At 45.9% G+C, this 18754-nt stretch overlaps 1 protein-coding gene across 2 annotated transcripts in view; it reads right to left on the reverse strand.

Moving 5' to 3' along the window:
* Window positions 1–18754, reverse strand: part of ANTXRL (ANTXR like) — a 94419-nt gene that overhangs the window by 11318 nt on the left and 64347 nt on the right. For both annotated transcript variants that reach the window (XM_090057286.1, XM_090057285.1), the window contains exons 17-18: window positions 17319–17486; window positions 15345–15425 (exon numbers count right to left, since the gene is read on the reverse strand). In XM_090057286.1, coding sequence (XP_089913412.1) covers window positions 15345–15425; window positions 17319–17486 — 249 coding nt within the window. The remainder of the gene's footprint in view (window positions 1–15344; window positions 15426–17318; window positions 17487–18754) is intronic.

Below are 18754 nucleotides of genomic sequence, written 5' to 3' on the forward strand. Positions count from 1 at the left end.
TATTTTGGGCAGAGGGCTGCTTACTGAGTTTTGGCAAGCCATCGAGGCCGCATGATAGGCAGCCAGTGGCAGATAAATATTAATTTTCTAAATTTTTTAGGGGCCCCGCGGGCCGGATAGAATTGCCTGGCGGGCTGGATCTGGGCCCTGGGCTACATTTTGCCCACCCCTGATCTAGGTGCTATAAGCAATGGTATGGCCCCACTGTGCTGGGTGCTAGCTAAACACATTGAGCCCTAAGGGTGTGGACATGCAACTCATGGAGTAAACAGACTTTACTTCATAGTAAAAGTGGAGCTGATATGTGATGTAGAGTCTTACACTGTTGTAAGTCACTCTTCTCCAGAGGAAAGTAACTCTTGGAAAGTGAAGAGTACCTATATACCAAATTATGTTACACTAGGGTATTAGTCCTGTTTCCACTCCTCTAATCAATTTCATCTTGGTGTAACTCTTTACTTAATATAATCTGGCTATGCTGCCCGCTCCTAGCCAGGTGCTGTTACAGCACTAACTAAAAATTGCTGTCCAACCCTTTTATCATTTTTGTTGCCCACCCCTAGGTTATCTCTAAGGGCCACATCACAGGTTAAACTTAGGAGGTGTTAACTGCACTTAAAACACCAGCGGCTATGCATTCAAGCAGTGAAACATGTGCCAAGTGCAATCATATCCTAGCAAAGTTATGACTTTGTGGGAAGAGTTATCTCTAGATTGTATTAAGTAACACATATTCAGCTGCCATTGGACTGCTCCACAGGGTGCTCAAGACTCTCAACTGACTCTTGGTCCCAGACCCCACACTGCACCTCAGCTGGTTCAAGACTGCCAGTGGCAGAGACCCATCTTGCTCCACAGAAACAGAGGCAGGTATGGACCCAGTGGCAGAAGTGTCCCAGGCATGACTCCCCATGCCTTCCTCTGCCTGCTGCCAGCAACAGAAACCTGGTTTTCCTCATTGTGCCAGGGGCAGGTGCTCCCATACTGGCTAATGTTGTTCATGCAGCAGAAAAGATGTGGGCTCTGGGCACAAAGGATGCATAATCTCATTGGATGACATGCAAGCTGTGGTGCTTGATGATGGGATCAATGATTTTGCAGACACAGCAGTGCCTAAGAGGGGAGCCAAAAAATGAATGGAATCTACAGCTTAGTCTACAGTCAATATACCATAGAAGAACGAACTCCCTGCAAGGGCCTTATTCACAGCCCAGCACTGACACTACCACTATCCATGCTAGGCATATAAGGCAAGGTTGGCCAGTGAAGCTGGCATGGAGAACTCGCAACATTTTGATCGCAGAAACATTGAAGCGGCAAAAAGGATAAGCTTGGGATCATGGCTAGGAAGGGAGCTAAGACTGTTGCAGATTCGCAGTGACCCTTTGCATTAATTACAATTTCAAAGTACCTTAGACATACTCAAAACTCATTATAAGGTCTATGAAAGCTAAGCCCAGAGCAGACCTAAAACCCCAGCTGCACTCAGAAGCCAGCAAACAGATGCTAAAAGAACATGTGATTTGTCCAAGGTCATGCAGAGCCTTAGGGGAAGAACTGGCATTTACAGTCCCGGACTCATGATGACTCACATCCTTTGTTCTAACCACTAGACCACACAGTTCCACATTTGAATGCTGACCAGACTGCTGTGTGGTTCAAGGAAGAGCTAGTGGTTAGCTGCAAAAGGTTTTCTTCATTATTCTGCTTGGCATTTTCTGGGAAAAGGGGTCTTGTTTGTAAACCACCTATAAGAGGGAGGCCTTAACAATCCTAGCAACAATGGCAACAAATATTTGCTGCCATATTTGCTGGGTGGCAACAGGCCCAGCCCCAGCCCACTGGCTACTTGCTGCAGAAAGCAAAAGAACCCGCAAAGGACTGACTATAAGCGATCTTTCTCGAACTGTAATTAATTGCCTTCAGCAGTGTTAGGACTGCAGAGCCCAGGTGCGTAGAAAGGTGGAGACTGTCAGACCTTAGTGAACAGGGTCATATTTTGCATGAATCAGACAAGACATGGACAGGATCTTGGAACACTGCACAAATAAGCTACCACTTTGTTCTTTGCCCTTCATATTTTCATCTGGAAAGTTCAGGTCAATGAAGGGTTTCTCCCTCACACACCTGCCTTATTATGCCCACAGATCAACTAAACCCTCAACACTGAGATACTAAGAGCCAAATCCTATTTAATCTTTGCACACCTAAGTGGCACTTGCATAGCCACAGAAGTATACATTTTGGCGATTACACAGAATAGAGGCTCTCTTTGCACTTGTGTAGCTATGCTTACCCTGTGCTTCCTTTCTGGAAACAGTAGGCTGCATCATGACCACATACACTACACAGGCAAGAACAGAATCACCCCAAAAACAAGCATACCGCTAGGTAAAGTTTTAGCCACAGGAAAACTACAAGGAGGAAGAAGTCCCTTCCACCTTTTAGCTCAATAGCTAAGTGGTTAGGAGTGGCTTAGGAGGCAGGAGATTCAGGTGGGTAGGCCCTCCTTATCTAGAGAAGGTTTCAACCTGCCTTTCTCACTTTCCAGCAAAGTGCACTAATCATTCAGGCTATAGGTGAGGCATTGCCCAGAGCCATCTCCAGCCTTTAACTTGATGCTGGCCTACTAGGCCACCAAGAGGTAAAGACACAGTACTCCAGCTGTGGCCTCACCAGTGTTGCACAGAGGGGGAGGATCACCTCCTTGGTCCTGCTAGAGAGGCACCTGTGGATGCACGACAAGGTCCGGTTAGCCCTGCCAACCATGACCTCGCATTGTCAGCTCATGTTCATCTTGGAGTCAATAATGACTCCAAGGTCCCTTTCTGCTTCCATGCTTTCAAGAAGGGCGCTTCCCATCTTATAAGTGTGCTGCTGGTTCCTGCTGCCCAAGTGCAGCACCCTGCACTTATCAGTATTGAAGCGCATCCTGTTTTTGCTAGCCCACCCCTGTAACCTATCCAAGTCTTGCTGCAGTCTTTCCCTCCCTACTAGCGTGCTCACCTCACCCCAAATTTTGGTATCATCAGCGAATTCAAACAGGTTGCTTTTCACACCATCATCCAAATCGCTGATAAAGAGATTGAACAGCGCGGGCCCAAGAACCGAGACTTGGGGGACTCCACTGCCCACTTCCCCCCAGGTCGAATATGACCCATTCACCACCACCCTCTGAGTGCGACCCTTCAGCCAATCTGCAATCCATCTGACTGTGTAGGCATCAATACCACAGTTGCCCAATTTTTTAATGAGGATGGGGTGGGAGACGGTGTCAAAGGTCTTGCTGAAGTCCAGAAACACTATGTCCACGGCGACACCTGCATCCAATGCTTTTGTGACCTGATCATAAAAGGCAATCGGGTTGGTCTGACATGACCTGCCCCTAGTGAAACCGTGCTGGTTGCCCTTGAGCATCAGCCCTGAAGCCGGCCCATTGCAGATGTGCTCCATGATGATCTTCTCAAAAAGTTTCTCTAGGATTGAGGTAAGACTGATGGACCTATAGTTTCCCAGGTCCTCCCTCCTCCCTTTTTTAAAGATGGGGACTACGTTGGCTATCTTCCAATCATCCGGCACCTGGCCCGAGTACCATGAGCACTTGTAAAGCCGTGCCAAGGGCCCTGCAATAACCCCTGCTAGCTCCCTCAACACCCTGGGGTGGAGAGCATCTGGACCCGCTGATTTGAACACATCCAGCCCCTCCAGAAACTCTCTAACCCGGTCCTCCCCAACCTGAGGTCTGGAGGCGTTCCCCTTGAGTCTATCTTCCATCACGGTGGGGAAGTCCCAGTCCCTGCACAAGAAAATGGAGGTGAAGAATTGGTTAAAGAGGTCTGCTTTTTCCTCTGGCGCAACCACCAGATTGCCCAGAGGATCTTGCAGGGGCCCCACGTTTCCCGGTGCTTTCTTCATCCTCCCTATATATTTGAAAAAGGACTTTTTATTATCTTTGATTTTGGATGCAAGTCCTAGCACTATGTCCGCCTTAGCTTTCCTGACAGCCCCCCTACAGGCCCGAGCAGAGGAGGTATACTCCTCTTTGGAGATAGCAACCCCCCTCCACCGGATATATGCCGCCTTTTTGGCAGTCAGGCATTCCCAGACACCCTTGGTGAGCCAGGGGGGCTTTTGGGCACTCCTGCTCCCCTTGCTTTTTGTTGGGATGGTCACCCCTTGGGCCCTGAGTATCGTCTCCTTAAGGAATGACCACTCATCTTGGGCACTGAGTTCCCCTGCTCTCGAGAACCCCAGCTCCTCTCCCACTAATCTCCTCAACTCATTGAAGTTGGCCCTCTTGAAGTCTAGGGCTACCGCCTTGCTGCAGGCCCTTGACACCCTGCGCTGGATGGTGAATTCACTATCACCCAGGTGGTCAAGGACCTGGAGGGCCCTTACCAAGTCATCGCCTGTGGCCAGGACCAGGTCCAACAGGGCATTTCCTCTGGTGGGACTGTGCACCTCCTGGATTAAGTGGAGGTCCTGTATCTCGGCCAGGAACCTCCTGAAACGGTCCGACATGGCTGACTGTTCCTCCCAGCAGATGTTTGGGTGATTTAAATCACCCATGACTACTACATCCCTTGCCTTAAGTGCCTCTGGAAGCTGGCCTGAAAATTCCCGGTCCAGCTCCTCCCCTTGGTTGTGGGGTCTGTAGTAGACCCCCACCATTAAATCCCTCTCCCCATGGCCCCCTTGTATCTTGACCCAGAGCACTTCAGCTTGCCCCTCCTCTGACTGCGTTCTGCTGGCAGAGGATGTGTATTGCTCCTTGACATAGAGCGCCACACCACCGCCTTTCCTTCCTTCTCTATCCCGCCTGTAAAGCCTATAGCCCCTAATGCTAACTGCCCAGTCATGGGATGAATCCCACCAAGTTTCTGTAAGCCCTATTATGTCTGGGTCTGAACTGGCTATTCTGAGGGCGAGTTCCTCCTGCTTATTCCCGATACTACGAGCATTGGTATATAGACATTTAAGGCCCTGCCTAGCTGTGTGTGCCACCCCCCGATTTGGGAGACTGTTTGGACCCCTGTTTCTTACCTGGGCACTCCTAGTATTTGTTACCTGTCTTGCTCGGGTGGTGTCTCCTTGCCTTCCTGCGGCCTCCGCTTGGACCCTTATCTTGCTGGGGTGATCTGACCCCAGCTGACTTCCTGCCCCTTGGGCAGGGGGTTGGACCTGATGGTCTCATGAGGTCCCTTCCAGCCCTAATATCTAGGAATCTATATCAGCCTTTAATAGGTTTATTTATTTAGCTTGTAAACTCATTCGGGTGGGCTCTGTTTTCCTATTATGTCTGTAGTGCAACGCCTGGTACAATGGGGCTGTGTTTCGTAACTGGCAATTTAATATGTACCACAACATAAGCAACAATAATAATGGAGTCACAACCAAAGTCTCCATTTATGCACAAACAAGTCATGTAGAATTAAGGAGGTCTTATGACATTTCTGACCTTAGCCTTTCTAGGCCTCAGCAGAAATGAGGAATGCAGGGGTGGATCTAGGATTTGGCAAAGGGGGTGTGGAAGCAGCCACCTGTGCTACAAGGGTGAATGCACCTCTGCTCTCAGCCTCCTCCCCTGCCCAACCAACCAGTGCAGACAGATTGTGACCTGCAAGCCTCTGTGGACTTTTTAAGTCTCCAAAACACGTAAGAACCAACCCCTACCTTCCTTGCCTATGGCTGCTGTTTTCCCTGCTCTCTTGGGGGCAGGGAAGCTTCAAAGCCAATCCTCCCCACTTCAGCCAGGCTGTGTGGGGACTTGGTTTTCCTTCCCTGCACCTGGAAGACTAGGGAGAGTGGGGGAAACCAGCCTCTAAGCACTCTGAGATAATCAGATAGAGGGCAACATAGAAAAACAAACCAACCCCTGGAACAGTCTGATCCAATATTGGATACAGATATGATTTCTGCTGATAGACCAGTCTATTAATTTTAAAATGCCTTGGTCAGCTTTGGGGACCTGGAACCTCCTAAATGGAAACAGTTGCTTGTTTTGCTGAAGAACAGATACAAATACTCCTGCTAACTGGAAGCAGCTCAGTGTTTGTGTGCCTGCTGTTCTAAGGTATGGACCTTTTACCAGTTTGGAAATGTGTGCATAAGGATGTATGTCCAGTTAGTGCAACTGTGTGCATGTATTGGATACCTGTGCCTGACCAGTCAGAAGTGTGAGTGGCTGCATGTGAGCACCAATAACTACATGTGCAAGCATGGTGCACAGCTGTCTGACTTTCTAAAATCAGCCCTTGAAGAGTACTGAATCTTAAGGGGTACTTCAAGCAGTTCAAGAGAGCCTTTCAGTTAACTCAGATCATACACATTACTACTTTGAGGTGTCACACCAAGGAATACAAGAGGAAAGGAAGCCATTGGTAATGAGATGTGAGAGATTTTCCATGTAAGTGTGGGGGGTTGGGGCGTAAACATGACCGAAAGACTGGGTAAAAACAGCACCATTCCTCAATCCGCAGCCCTGTTCCCCACCAGTGGAATGAGCCACTCAAAGTCCTGAACCCCTTTGTATCCACAGGGAACCAAGGCATAGAACTGGAGTGATTTACCCAAGGATATACCGAGTCTGGGGTAAAATAAGGGTCTGTTGAGTCCCAGCTCAGTGCTTCAGTCACAAAACCTGTCCTTCCTTGCTCACTACTCCCTTTAGTTTTGTGTGGTGACTCAAATTGACAACAGCCCAGCCCTGTAATTTATGCCTGTTGAAAATTCCTTGTCCTGCAGGAAACTCTGTTGTGAGCTGTTCCCAGTGAATGTGCTTTTGGTTCCCTGGGTATATGACCCACCCCTAGGATAGTAATAATATAAACTGGCACAAGAGTAGCTGAGCCATCCTGGGAGCTCTTTGCCATACAGATACCTCTCCAGGTCACTTATGACATGTTTCCAGCTGTGTTTAGGCACTGGCTGCTTGCTTGGGAACTTTATTCCACATGGTACCCATTACAGCTGGCTGTCACCTTACACTGCAAAAAGGTACCCAGGCACTGAATGGGGCTCATGTTCATTGGAAGTGACAAAGTGAGAACACCTACTGTGGCAGGCAGTGTCCTCTGTCTCTTTAATTTTTCAGTTACTTATGAAGGTAATTGGCTCCAGAAAGGTTAAGCAAAAGAAGAAAGCCTAAGAACCAGGCAAAGGTTTCTGATGCATGCAGTATGAAATGGCTGAGTGCTGCTGTCCCATCACCCCCTGTAGCACTGTCAATTACTGGTTGGGCGATTACATCATATCTCCGAATGAACAGAAAAATCAGGCTCAAATCCTATTAGAGACCGTTACTGGGATTTGAAAGAACTAATTAGAATGAGTTTCATGCACTGCCATGCAGACAACCAGTGTAGAATGATACTTGTTCCCAGGCACAGGCTGGATTCAAACTGCTGCCCACCTCTGGGTGGCAGCCTGATAACAGGTATTAGTAATTAATTAGTCCTGTTTGTCTAGAATGTTTTAGGGGTTTTTTTTTCTTTTTTTGCTAAGGCAGTACTTTAATTAAGCCTCACAGCTGTAAGGGTTATCCCCTGTGGTTCAGTGGTAGAGCCCTTACCTACCCCACAGGAGACCTGGGCTTGATTCCCAGACACATATACAACTGCAGCCATGGAGGCACCAAACATCTGGACTGATCTTTGGATTCTGGTCTGTCTGGTCTTTGGATTCTGTCTCAGTGCCCTAAAGGGATGGTGGAAGGTCTAGGCAGCCTCTACTCCTCCAAAAAAAAAAAAAAAAAAAAAATTCCTGCCCAGGCATATGCATCTAAGGTCTGGGTGGCTCTCATGCATACACCATGATCCAGGAAGACTGATAACTGCCCCAGCTGTAAGGAAGATAAGTATTGTGGTGGTGTTAGCATTTTACAGGTGGGAGAACTGAGGCATGTAGCTGTTAAATATCAAGAGAGGAGCCTCTGATTTATGGATGGGCAATCAGAGATTGCCGAAGCCCAAGTCCTTGAAATGCTGAGCACTTCCAAATCACCCCCCTGTCATTGTAGGATGCCTAGTACCTTTGAAAACCAAGTTCATGGCTTATGAGATGCCAAGCCATTGTTTAAAATCCTGGCAGCAGTGACTTGCTCAAGGTCACACAGTGATTCAACAGCAAAGATCTGAATCAGACCCAGAAGTCCAAATTCCAAGTATTATGCCACCAAACAACAGCTGTTGGAGCAAATTTTTGGTTGCCAATCTCTCCTCTCTCTCTACTATTGAGCAATGAAACGCATCAAATATAACTTCAGCTTTAAGAAGTCAGTCTAGACCTTTTCCCCTGTGACTAGCTTAGGGCATGCAGACCACTGGCTCATCCCAAGAAAGTGTCCTGTATTTATAAATGTAAGCACCAGAGATCTACAGATTGTAGAGGAAAGCAGGATCCAACCTATCCAGTCTGAGTTCTCATCTCCTGGAAGGTGATTTCCAGAGATAAAAATAAGATCATTTTCTAAAAGTGTAAAGTAAACGAGAGTGATTCTGCTGGGAGAAAAATGCTTTCTTTTTCAGCTGAGGTTTCTTTGGTAAACCAAGCCTCAGAGAATTTCCTGTGACAGTATGTGCTGAAATGCAAAATGGAATGGATTTGCTGAAAGCAGCAACTAAACAGGCCCTTTGAACAGTGCGCTTCATCTTCATCCCAGTACAAGGAAGGGATTTTAACATATACCTGCTGGCATCTGGGACATCCCCAGATCAGGCCCATACTGCCAGGTCTGGAATTGGGGCTGGTAGTGTGGGGGTGCGGAACTGGCTTATACCGATGCTGTACAGGAACTGCTGAGGGTTTGTTTGGCCTCTGAGTGCAGGGTAGGGCAGCAGTTACCAAGCCAGCTCTCTCTTACCACCCCCCTGCTGCAGTGGCCTCTGTGGGTTGCTACAAGCTGTGCAGGATGGCTGGAATGTAACATGCTTCAGCCACTCATTCTCCAAGTCTCCAAAAGCCTCCTCTTCCACTTCAGAAGCTAGGGAAGGTGGGGTGTTACAGAGTCCATACAGCTGGCTCCGCAGGTCCTTTAGAGTGCCATTTGCACCAGTGACATGCCACAGCCCTTTTCCACCAGCTACCTCAACCCAAAAGGAGCACAGAACATCACCAGTGTATTCTTCCCTTCCTTCACACCCTAGTTGTTTGACACTTGTGTAGTGTGCAAATGAGACTCCTTCAGCCCACCCCTTTGCGAGCAGTGATGTTTTGCATCCACTTCACACTAATGTGAAAGAGCAGATGAGGAGCTGGGATAGGGTCAGAGTCAGGCCATGGCCTAATTTTGCAGTGCAGCTACATACTCCAGCTCATTGAGGGCTGTATATGACCTAGCAAGGTAGCATCAGCCAGAGGTACCTTACAAAGGAGAGACTGTCCCTCAAGTTTGATAAGTAGGAAAACAAAGCACGGAACAAAGGGTGAATGAGATGCCCAGGGTCACACTGCATATCAGTGGCAGGAAGGAATAAAAAATAGGCATCCCGCTGCTGGCACACTCTGCACAGCTCCTCTGCTTTTTCACCCCTAGAGTATGGGTGAGCAGGACCTCCATTCCCAGAGCTGTCTAGCTGTCCCCTTTCACCAGTGCTAACGTCACTTTATAAAATCAAACCTAGCAGTTTCTGCCCCTCTCCAACAACAATGCTGACAAGGGCCCTGGAACGAACCCCAAAATAGAAGCCCATCCCTGCAACTCCTCCTTTTGCATAAATAGCCACAAGGACGAGTTTGCCAGGACAAAAGGCAGAACGGTGAGCTGTCTCTCACCCAAGCACTATTTCTTCCTCTGCTTCTGCTGCTGAAGAGCAGAAAGAGCGATCCATCCCACAAATAACAGCCTGATGGGTAATGACAGGTTAGTGCCAAGTGTGTGTTTAGCCCTTTGTGCTCAAGCTTTGTGGAACAGGAGCTCCTGCTAAGGAAGGGCTGCAGAACCCAGGTGAGCAACATACTCCGAAACAGACCACTCAAGGCAAAGGTACCAGCTCCTCCTGGCAAAACTGGGATGCCTTCTCCTTTCTGTCAGCCTCATCAAACTCTTCATGGCAGGGACTGTCCACCTCTGGGAATAGTCTTTGATCCATTTAGCTGTGACAATATTTAATGGTTAAGGATCTTTCCTGAGTGTGCATGACACAACCAGTGCTTTTGAATTTTTGCTGTCAATCCACATCAGCACTTCTGCCAAGTGGCTCCTGCCTGCCTGATTAAGATCTTAGGTAAAAACCTGTCCCTGGTCTTACTCCCCTCATGCCAGCACCAGGAGTTTTCTCAAGAAGCCACCGGTGACCTGTGAAGACCTCTGCTGTCTAGTCTGTCCACAAAGGTTCGGGCTGGTTATTCTAGGTGTTCTGTGCTTCTCATCTCAAATTCTCTTGCTACCACTATCAGACGCTGGACTAGCCTTATGGCGGTTATGCCAGCTCCTCTGCTTGTGTTGCTGTCAAAGAATGGGGTTAGGGCCAGGCCTCACACCTCTCTGAAGACCCAGCAGGGGATCTCAGTGCAGATGAAGCTGGGGGTGGGGGCCAGGCTGTCTTGATGGTTCCTTGAGGGGATGCAAATTAATAAAGGAGTCTTGAAAGGGAACTGTGATGGGAGGGCATTGTAAGGGTAAGCGGAAAAAAAATATGGGGGCACATGATTATTGGGGGAGTGAGGAAAGAAAGCATGAAGGAGGGGTTGTGAGACTGGGAGGGGGAAGAAATTGGGAAGCTTAAGGAGGGAAACTGGGAGAGACAGAGATGGAGCAGCAACTCTTCTACCCCAGGACACGCAACAGAAAAGGCAAGTCCCTACATTTCTGCATGTGCATGTCAGCTAGAATTTCCACCCTGAGCTGCTCACAAAGCCTCTGGCATGGAACAGCTTCCTCTACCAAGAGTCAAGGCCCAGAAGGCAAAAACATCACTGTATACACTGATCACCTGATCTGTGATTTTTCAACACGTGGATGGGGCTGACAACACTGCAGCTGCCTCAATGGATGATGAAATGTGGATGAGAATCTCCCCAGGGGTTGAGGAGGAACAGTGAGAAAGGGGGTGCATGGGTGTGGAAAAGTTTTCTTGGACCTGGACATGAGTAGCACTTGGGACTGGTGGGAGGATTTGGGCAGGCAGGTGGAGGTCGGGGATGGGGGAGAACTGGAGTTCTCTGGTTCTGCAGGGCTATATGGGGAGTCCTGCCTGGAGGTAGTTTGTTTATTGCACGCTGCTCTGAGCCATCAGGATAGGCTCGAGTGTAAAGCTAATCAATAAATAATAACCAAGGAAGTTAATTGGACAGGGTGGTGAGCAGGCTGGAGCTGTGCTTTGCACACTCTTATTGGCTCCTCATAGCTGAAGGACCAAACATTTTTTTTAATCTAGTTGAAAAATGGAGCACATTTTCCATTAAAAAAAATTTGAAGAAATTATTTTCCCAATTTTCTTAATATTTTCAGGGATACAGTTTTTTTCAAACATAATTATTTTCTGTTTTTTTGATAAAAACCTGAACAGTTTTGCTGCAACTGGAATTTTTCCCTCAAGAAAATTTCCATTGTATCAAAACAAAGAAGTTGGGATGAAACCTTTTCAATCTCCTCTACCACAGATATACTTCCAGGACATTTTATTTCTTGATCAGGGAGGGAAAATTGTTTTACAAATGTTTTACCCAAATGGCCATTTTTCCTTAGAACATGAAACACCCATCTAATTTTAAGTTTCCAAATGCTTTCTGTATATGTCGGTTTTAGCCAGAAAAGATTACTGGAACGAGAAGAAAAAAAACCCTCCACAAACCCATTTTCCATATACCACCTTCCAAATTTCCAGCTCAAAATAAAGAATAAAAAGGGAAATAAGGCTTGCAGATTTCTGGGCAATTTGGAATTTCAAACCAAAATGTAAAAATGCAACTTTTTGAGTTAAAAAGGTCAGAGCTTCCATGCACCCCTCCAGTAGCCCAAGGCTCACACCTTTGGGTTTCTGCTGGAATTTTAACTGGCATCATGAGTCTAGTCTTTTGGGGACTGAGCTGGCTTTGTGCATTTCTTTTCCATTCTGACACAAAACACCTTCATCTGACCACAGTATGCCATTGCCATCCCCTTCCCTTCCCTCCCTCCAGTTCACCCCAAATCACAGTATTGACTTAAAAATGGTGGGGAGAGGGGAAATGGACAATTATTTTTGAATACTAGCTTTTGTGTGCTTCTTGCCTTCTGGGTTTTGAGCTTTTAGCATTCATGTTCTCAATCTTTACTACGCAGCCAGGAGGTTCATAAATGTAGTTTTCAAAATGGGGGGAGAGGGGAGGAGAGGGAGGTTGAGGTTCTCATAAATCACCTAACTCCAGGAGCTGAAATTTCAAGAAAAACACCAAATATTTTGAGATTCTCCAATAGCTCCTTCTCAGAGTTAGTGGAGAATGAGGACAAAATTAGCTTAGAACTGCCAGCCTGTCCATGTAATGAGTGATCATGTCTCTCTCCAGTTGGCTGGCTCGGAGGCTAAGGTCCTGCTAGTGATTGACAGCTGATAGTGAATAAGAAGTAGCAGCTTAGACTTTTCCTGTGGAAAGTCTTAGGTACTCTGATGATAGGCACACCATGATAGACAGTATCGGTCGCAGTTCAAACTACCAGTGTAACTGGTACTGTCCATTAGACTACCTATTCGCAGCATGACCCTGTATTTCCTGCTCTTATTATTATAGAAAGTCCTATAGTGCCAAATGCTCTTAGACTGGGTAGTGTACCTAAATTTCCTCCACAGCAACTAGCATAACAGAGCCCAGTGTTGGCTGGCGAGTCCCTAGCCACAACTGCATAACAAATAATAAATAAGAATTTTGCTCCCTTCTGCACTGATGTTTTCCATGAAATATAGAACCGAGGTTTAACCCTCGGCAATGGTTTTTTTTTCGGTTCTGAAAACAGAATAATGTCCAGTCATCTTGCTTTTCCTTTCAATATTCTTCAGCTTCAGCTAATTTCATAGACCACAGAACAGAGATTACCCTATTCTGCCACTGAAACTGGCTCAATGGGATTCCTTCCACCCTATTTCCCAGATGTATATTTGATTCTCTAATGTTCCCCTGTAATACAATAATCCTTCAGCTTGCTCTGTTTTAAATAGCCTCTCTTTGTTTTTTTCTTCTTTGCCACTTAGAAGGCTTGTAGGCAAGTAACTGAGAATCCCTGTTTTGAGTCAGCCCCCTGCATGTTTCTTGACTACTCTAACAGAGGAAGGATTGTGCTCTCCCCGATAGAAATTTACCAGGAGAGCAAGTGAAAGGCTGGGGATAGAATCATATTATACAATGTTAGTGCTATCAAAATACAGCTGGGCCTAAAGAGTCTATTCAGAAGCCCAGAGTTGTGCTTAAAAAGTAAATAAGGTGCCTCTAGCCCAGCTGCCTAAGGAAACCCAGTTTGGTAAAACAAGTTAGACCATTTTACAAAGCAGCATAGGAAGCTGAATTTATGCTCTCAATTCCTTTATACTAAAAATAAAATGGAGATTGTTGATGTCTAAACACTGAAGCAGGGATGCTCAGCTGGCCTTCAAATAACAGTCACACCAGCAGTTTGCCAGGAGCCAGAAGGATGCATCTGATTTGCCTTACATGGTGCAAATTAGAACTGCTGTCTATGTCTGCAGTTAAGGATGAAATTAACCCATGAGCAGAAGCCCAAAACAGTGACCCAGGACACACTCAAGTCATCAAAATAGGCACTTATGATTATGACTGCACTGCCATTACACAACTTGGTTAGTTTGTCCCAGACTCTGTTTGACAACGGGGCGTTGAACACAGTGACCAGGGCCAGAGAAGGGGGAAAGATAACTTCACCATCTGCTCCCTCCATCCTTTCCATAGCTCCAGTGAAGGAATCCACATTTGAAAGTGGGAGGGTCACGAGCAACACCAGACAATCTGTATGCAATTGTCCCTCCAGAATAATACTAACCGCATGGGTATTATTCTGCCAGGTCCTGTTAAGGAGTTTTTTAGGGTAACAGCCAGCTGGCTCCTGACTAAGTTGCTGCTAAGGAAAACATAAGGCAGTCTACAGACTTGGGGCATCTGTATATCTGGCCCTGGATGATACCAAGATCTGAGAGACAGGAAGGGCAAAGTTCCTTTCACTTTCATGAGGAATCTAGCCCAGAGATAGGAAAACCTGTGACTGAAAACATACAGGACATCCCATTCCCTGCATGCATTATTTCTGCAAAAGAGTTCCTCCCACAAAGAAGAAACCCCCAGAGTGTAAATGGGATGAAATCAACAGGAGCAACCCAGTAAAAAGGATACTTTGAAAGTCTGAGCTACCAGATCTGGAGCTCACATTCATTAGCTCTACTGATTTCTGCATAGCCATGTCAATTTATGTGAGCAGGGGATCTGGTCCATAGCATTTAATGAAGGAGGAGATCCTCCCTCTAGAATTTTGAAGTCCACGTATAGAATGCAGGAAAGGATTTTAGCCCTGCTGTTGAATCTCCAAATTTATTATTTCTCTTATAATCTGTCATTTAATTCTTATATTTAATCTGTAAAGTATTATATATCCCTCAGGCATGATGGACAGTGTTTACATAAAACATTAGTATTACATATGAAACTCAAAACCAAGGGCTTTACAAATGTTTGGGTGGGGGGGCCTCTGGAGAGCTGCTCTAGTTAAAATGCCCACAGTGTCTCACGTATTCAGCATCCCCACGCTTCAAAATGGCAGCGTGGGTACTTTAACTAAAGCTTGTTCAATAAGCTTTAGTTAAAGTACACCCACTGCCATTTTGAAATTTGGGATTGCTGAATACATGGGACATCAAAGCTGCTGAAATGTTCTGATTAGTCTGCTTGATTAATTAAGTCTGCTCCAATGTGTTCTATCTGGAACGTGTTGGAGCAGGGGTTGGGTACATGTATAGGTGCCCCAAAAGCCTATAAGAATGAAAAAATGAAGAAGCCAGATTCTGATTGAATTGTATCTCTGTGGATGGAAGGGAAGGGAAAAAGCAGTACCACTGAAGAGGGAGTTCATATTCTACGAGCAATGGCTATCAGTCGAGACATGATTATGTCTTTTGAAATGCCCCTGTCTCTACCTGCATCTTCTCAAATGGCAGCGAGAGAGAGACAGCTATTGAACATTACAAGCAATACTTTTAAATAGATGCCACTGCAAACATTTTAGCTCATCTTCAAACCTTTGGATCTTGTGATGGATTTTAGCCTGGGGGTCATCCGGAGAGACAAGCTCTCTAGAGGAAGGGGGAAAAAAAGAGCATTGCTGCTGACAACAAAGAAGTGACATGACAGTGTTTGTGACACCTTACCTTATCCCCTGGCTGTGGTCTCATAAGAGAGACTTGATCATAGCCTCGTCGAACCAGAGCCCATAATGCATCAAGTTTGCCCTGGAATCAAAAATGTATGACATGACCAAAAATACTTGAGCTAACAACATGAAATTAAACTACACTCACTTTGCTGCAGCATTCCTGTGTATTTAACCATCTGCACACAATGCAGGTTTCTCTATCCCATTACCCTTTATACACTGATTATCTGTGTAGATACTGCATACCCATCGCAGTGATGTCATGCACATAGGCAAACCAGGCATTTTACACAATGTGCCAAATTTACCCTCCTGGAATCACACCAAGATGGCAGCCAGCTCAGTACAAGCAATATTGACAGCTGGTGCAGAAAGGCAGGAGGCAGGTTAGGAAAGGCTTGATGCAAAGTCTGTGTATATTGTGCTGGAGATTGGTTCCATAAAGCAGGGCTGTCCAGCTCCTGGCCCATGAGGGGTTAAATTGTGGCCCCCAGGCTCTTGCCCAGCCACTACAACAGCAGCTGGAGTCTCTGGACTCCCTCTGCCTCCTCCAGCTGCTGCTTCTTGCCTCTACCCCAGGAGACACAGTGGTGCAGCAGCATAGGAGATGAAGGTGAGCCTGGTATGCAGTGGTGTAGTGGTGGGGATCACGGGCACCTGGTGCAGCAATGTGGGAGAGGGAGAGGCATCCATGGGGTGGGCATCCTCGGGGCACTGTAGCTTTTCCTGGTGCAGACTATAGGGCATGTAGACTGTACGGTGTGTCCATGGGGTGCTTAGGAGCTGGACAGCCCTGCCATAATGGATTGGACTGTGGATTTTGCAGGGATAGACATCCAAAAGACTGACTGCTCTTTTAGGCTTTAAAACAATTCTTATTTTTAAATACACGGGGACTTTCCAGCTGAGTATTTCAAGATAATACACACATTAGTGAACCGATAATGATATAGGTTTTAACATAATAGTCATTATCCCTATTTAACAGATGGATAATCTACTGGATAGAGCATTGTACTAGGACTCAGGAGAACTGAGTTCAGCCTCAGGTCAGCCTCAAATTTCCTGTGACCACAGGCAGGTTACTTAAGGGCCAGATCTTAGTCCATCTATTAAGTGTCTATCTGTAATCCTATTTCACCCTATGTAAGCCCCTGAAAAATTGTTAATACAAAAGGGTAGTGGGTCTTTTTCTTCCTTGGTGCTTTTTTGTGACTATTTTAAGGCTGTGATAATGCCATATTGCAAAAATGGATGCATGACTGGATTTTCAGGGATTTAAGCAGTGTGGAATAGGATCATACATAGCTGCCTAACTCCATTTAAGGGCTGAATTAGATGGTACACAATTTGGCTCTGAGTTTACACTCTGTCTCCATTTCCTCATGTGTACAATGGCAATAACAGCACTGTCATACCTTACAGGGTGGTTGTGAGGATAAATATGTCAAAGAAAATGAGTGAGATACCGAAAAACTGCAGTGATAAAGGCTAAATGAGTATCTGGAGAAACTGAGGCACAGGGAAGCTAAGTGACTTGGTCAAAAATCACATATTGGATTTGTGATAAAGTTGGGAGGGAGTAGTGCTAAACTGCATCAGTCCTAGTCTACTGTTGTGACCACAAGCACAGCCTTGCCACCTTATCTGCACCACCTGAACCTTTTACAAATGCTTCACTGAGCTGGCACAGTCATGAAAACAGGCCTTCTTGTGAGCTTCAGAGCACTTCCTAATGAGATATAGCCTGAGCAAAAGGTATCATAAAAAGAAACACAAAAAGCAGCCCAAGACCAATGAAATATTTAATCCCAGAAATGAACAAAGTTCAGGGATAGTCACAGTGTTCTAAACAGGTTCCCCCTGCCCCACTATCTACCCTAACATAATCTATCCTTAGGACACTGTACATGGTGACATGCATGGGGTGAAAGACCTGTGCTTTAAAGGCAACATGTAGGCCCATTACCTTGATTGGAGTGTACCATTTCCTTTGGGAAGGTGGCTTTCGCACATAGGGTTTCTTTGGTTTAGGCTCCCATGGCTCATATTCTTGTTCTGGCAGCTTAATGATGGCATTTTTGGGCTTCTCTAATTTTGCCCCTTCCTCTGTGGATCCTTTGTCTCCCCATCTCACCTAAAGTTATAAGAACAGGTTGTAAATGCAGAAATTTGACTGATTACAGTTTAATCTGATGGTGTTATTAATCTAGTTCCTATCACTGATGGTGAAATATTCAGTCACTGCCTCTGGGAAGAATGATGGTTTCAAAATAAAAAATACTGTCAGAACTATCCATTATGAAAGGCATCCAGCAGTTAACAAGCAAGAGACAACCCCCCTGCCCATTAACAACAATAGCCTGAAAGAGGACCACTCAAAAACCTATTCTTTGCACAATTTCACACAGTCAGCTATCAAGACAGTTCAAATTTTTACTTTGGCAAAAGCCTGAATATTCAGGGGAACCATACATTAGACTGTGAAGGCAATCAAACCTGAGGTAGTAATAATTTATCCAGGGATATTGCAAAGTATGTCTGTACAGTTACCTCAGGATTGTATCACTGAATCAACGGCATAAAAATTGCACCACATTTAGTCACTCATTAAATCCTGATGAGAGAGGCAATGTGTGTATATATCAATTCCAGGATATTTTTGTTCTGGGACAAATACAGGGTCAGTTTATCCAAGGACAAATGCAATGTGTGGGTGCCTGCACATGAGTCCAGAGGCTGCTCCGATGCACTGTAATTACAGTGTGTTGGAAAAGACTTGATTAATCACATCTGCTGGAGCATGCTAATTACTGTGCTCCATCCAGCCAGCCTCTGCGTCTCATGTATCAGTGTCTCTGTACTTGATAATGGTGGCGGGGGAACTTTAACTAAAGCTCGTTCAATGAGCTTTAGATAAAGCACCCCAATTGCCATTTTGAAGCACATGGATGCTGATACACAAGATGCTACAGGCACTTTAATTAGAGCAGCTCTTGGAGCCACTCTAATTAAAGTGCCCACCTCCAGGGCACATGTCAACATGCCCTCTGTTTCTAGCCTAAATGGTACAAATGATCTCAAAGGCTAGGGGAGGAATAGCATTCAGGGCAGATTAACCTCAATGCATTTGGAGGCATACTTTGCATGGACACAGATATAACCAGTCCCGTATTGCCAATTTCATTCAACAAACAGATAGCTCTGCATTAGCTAAACTACTTGGTCATTTTTATGAAAGTCCTAAGCAGATTGAACTGCTGTCATCCGTTTCAGAAGTGACAAAGGCATCTACAAATGGGTTCTTGACCACTGATTCCAAAACTTGCAGAGTAACTTATACTTGCTCATTAGAATTGGTTCCTCAGCAAAAAGCATTGCGCAGCCACATGAGAACATGCAGGA

This window comes from Crocodylus siamensis, chromosome 7 (genome assembly GCF_052110815.1).
Source record: "Crocodylus siamensis isolate JL-2025a chromosome 7, ASM5211081v1, whole genome shotgun sequence".
Classification (NCBI taxonomy): Eukaryota; Metazoa; Chordata; order Crocodylia; family Crocodylidae; genus Crocodylus; species Crocodylus siamensis.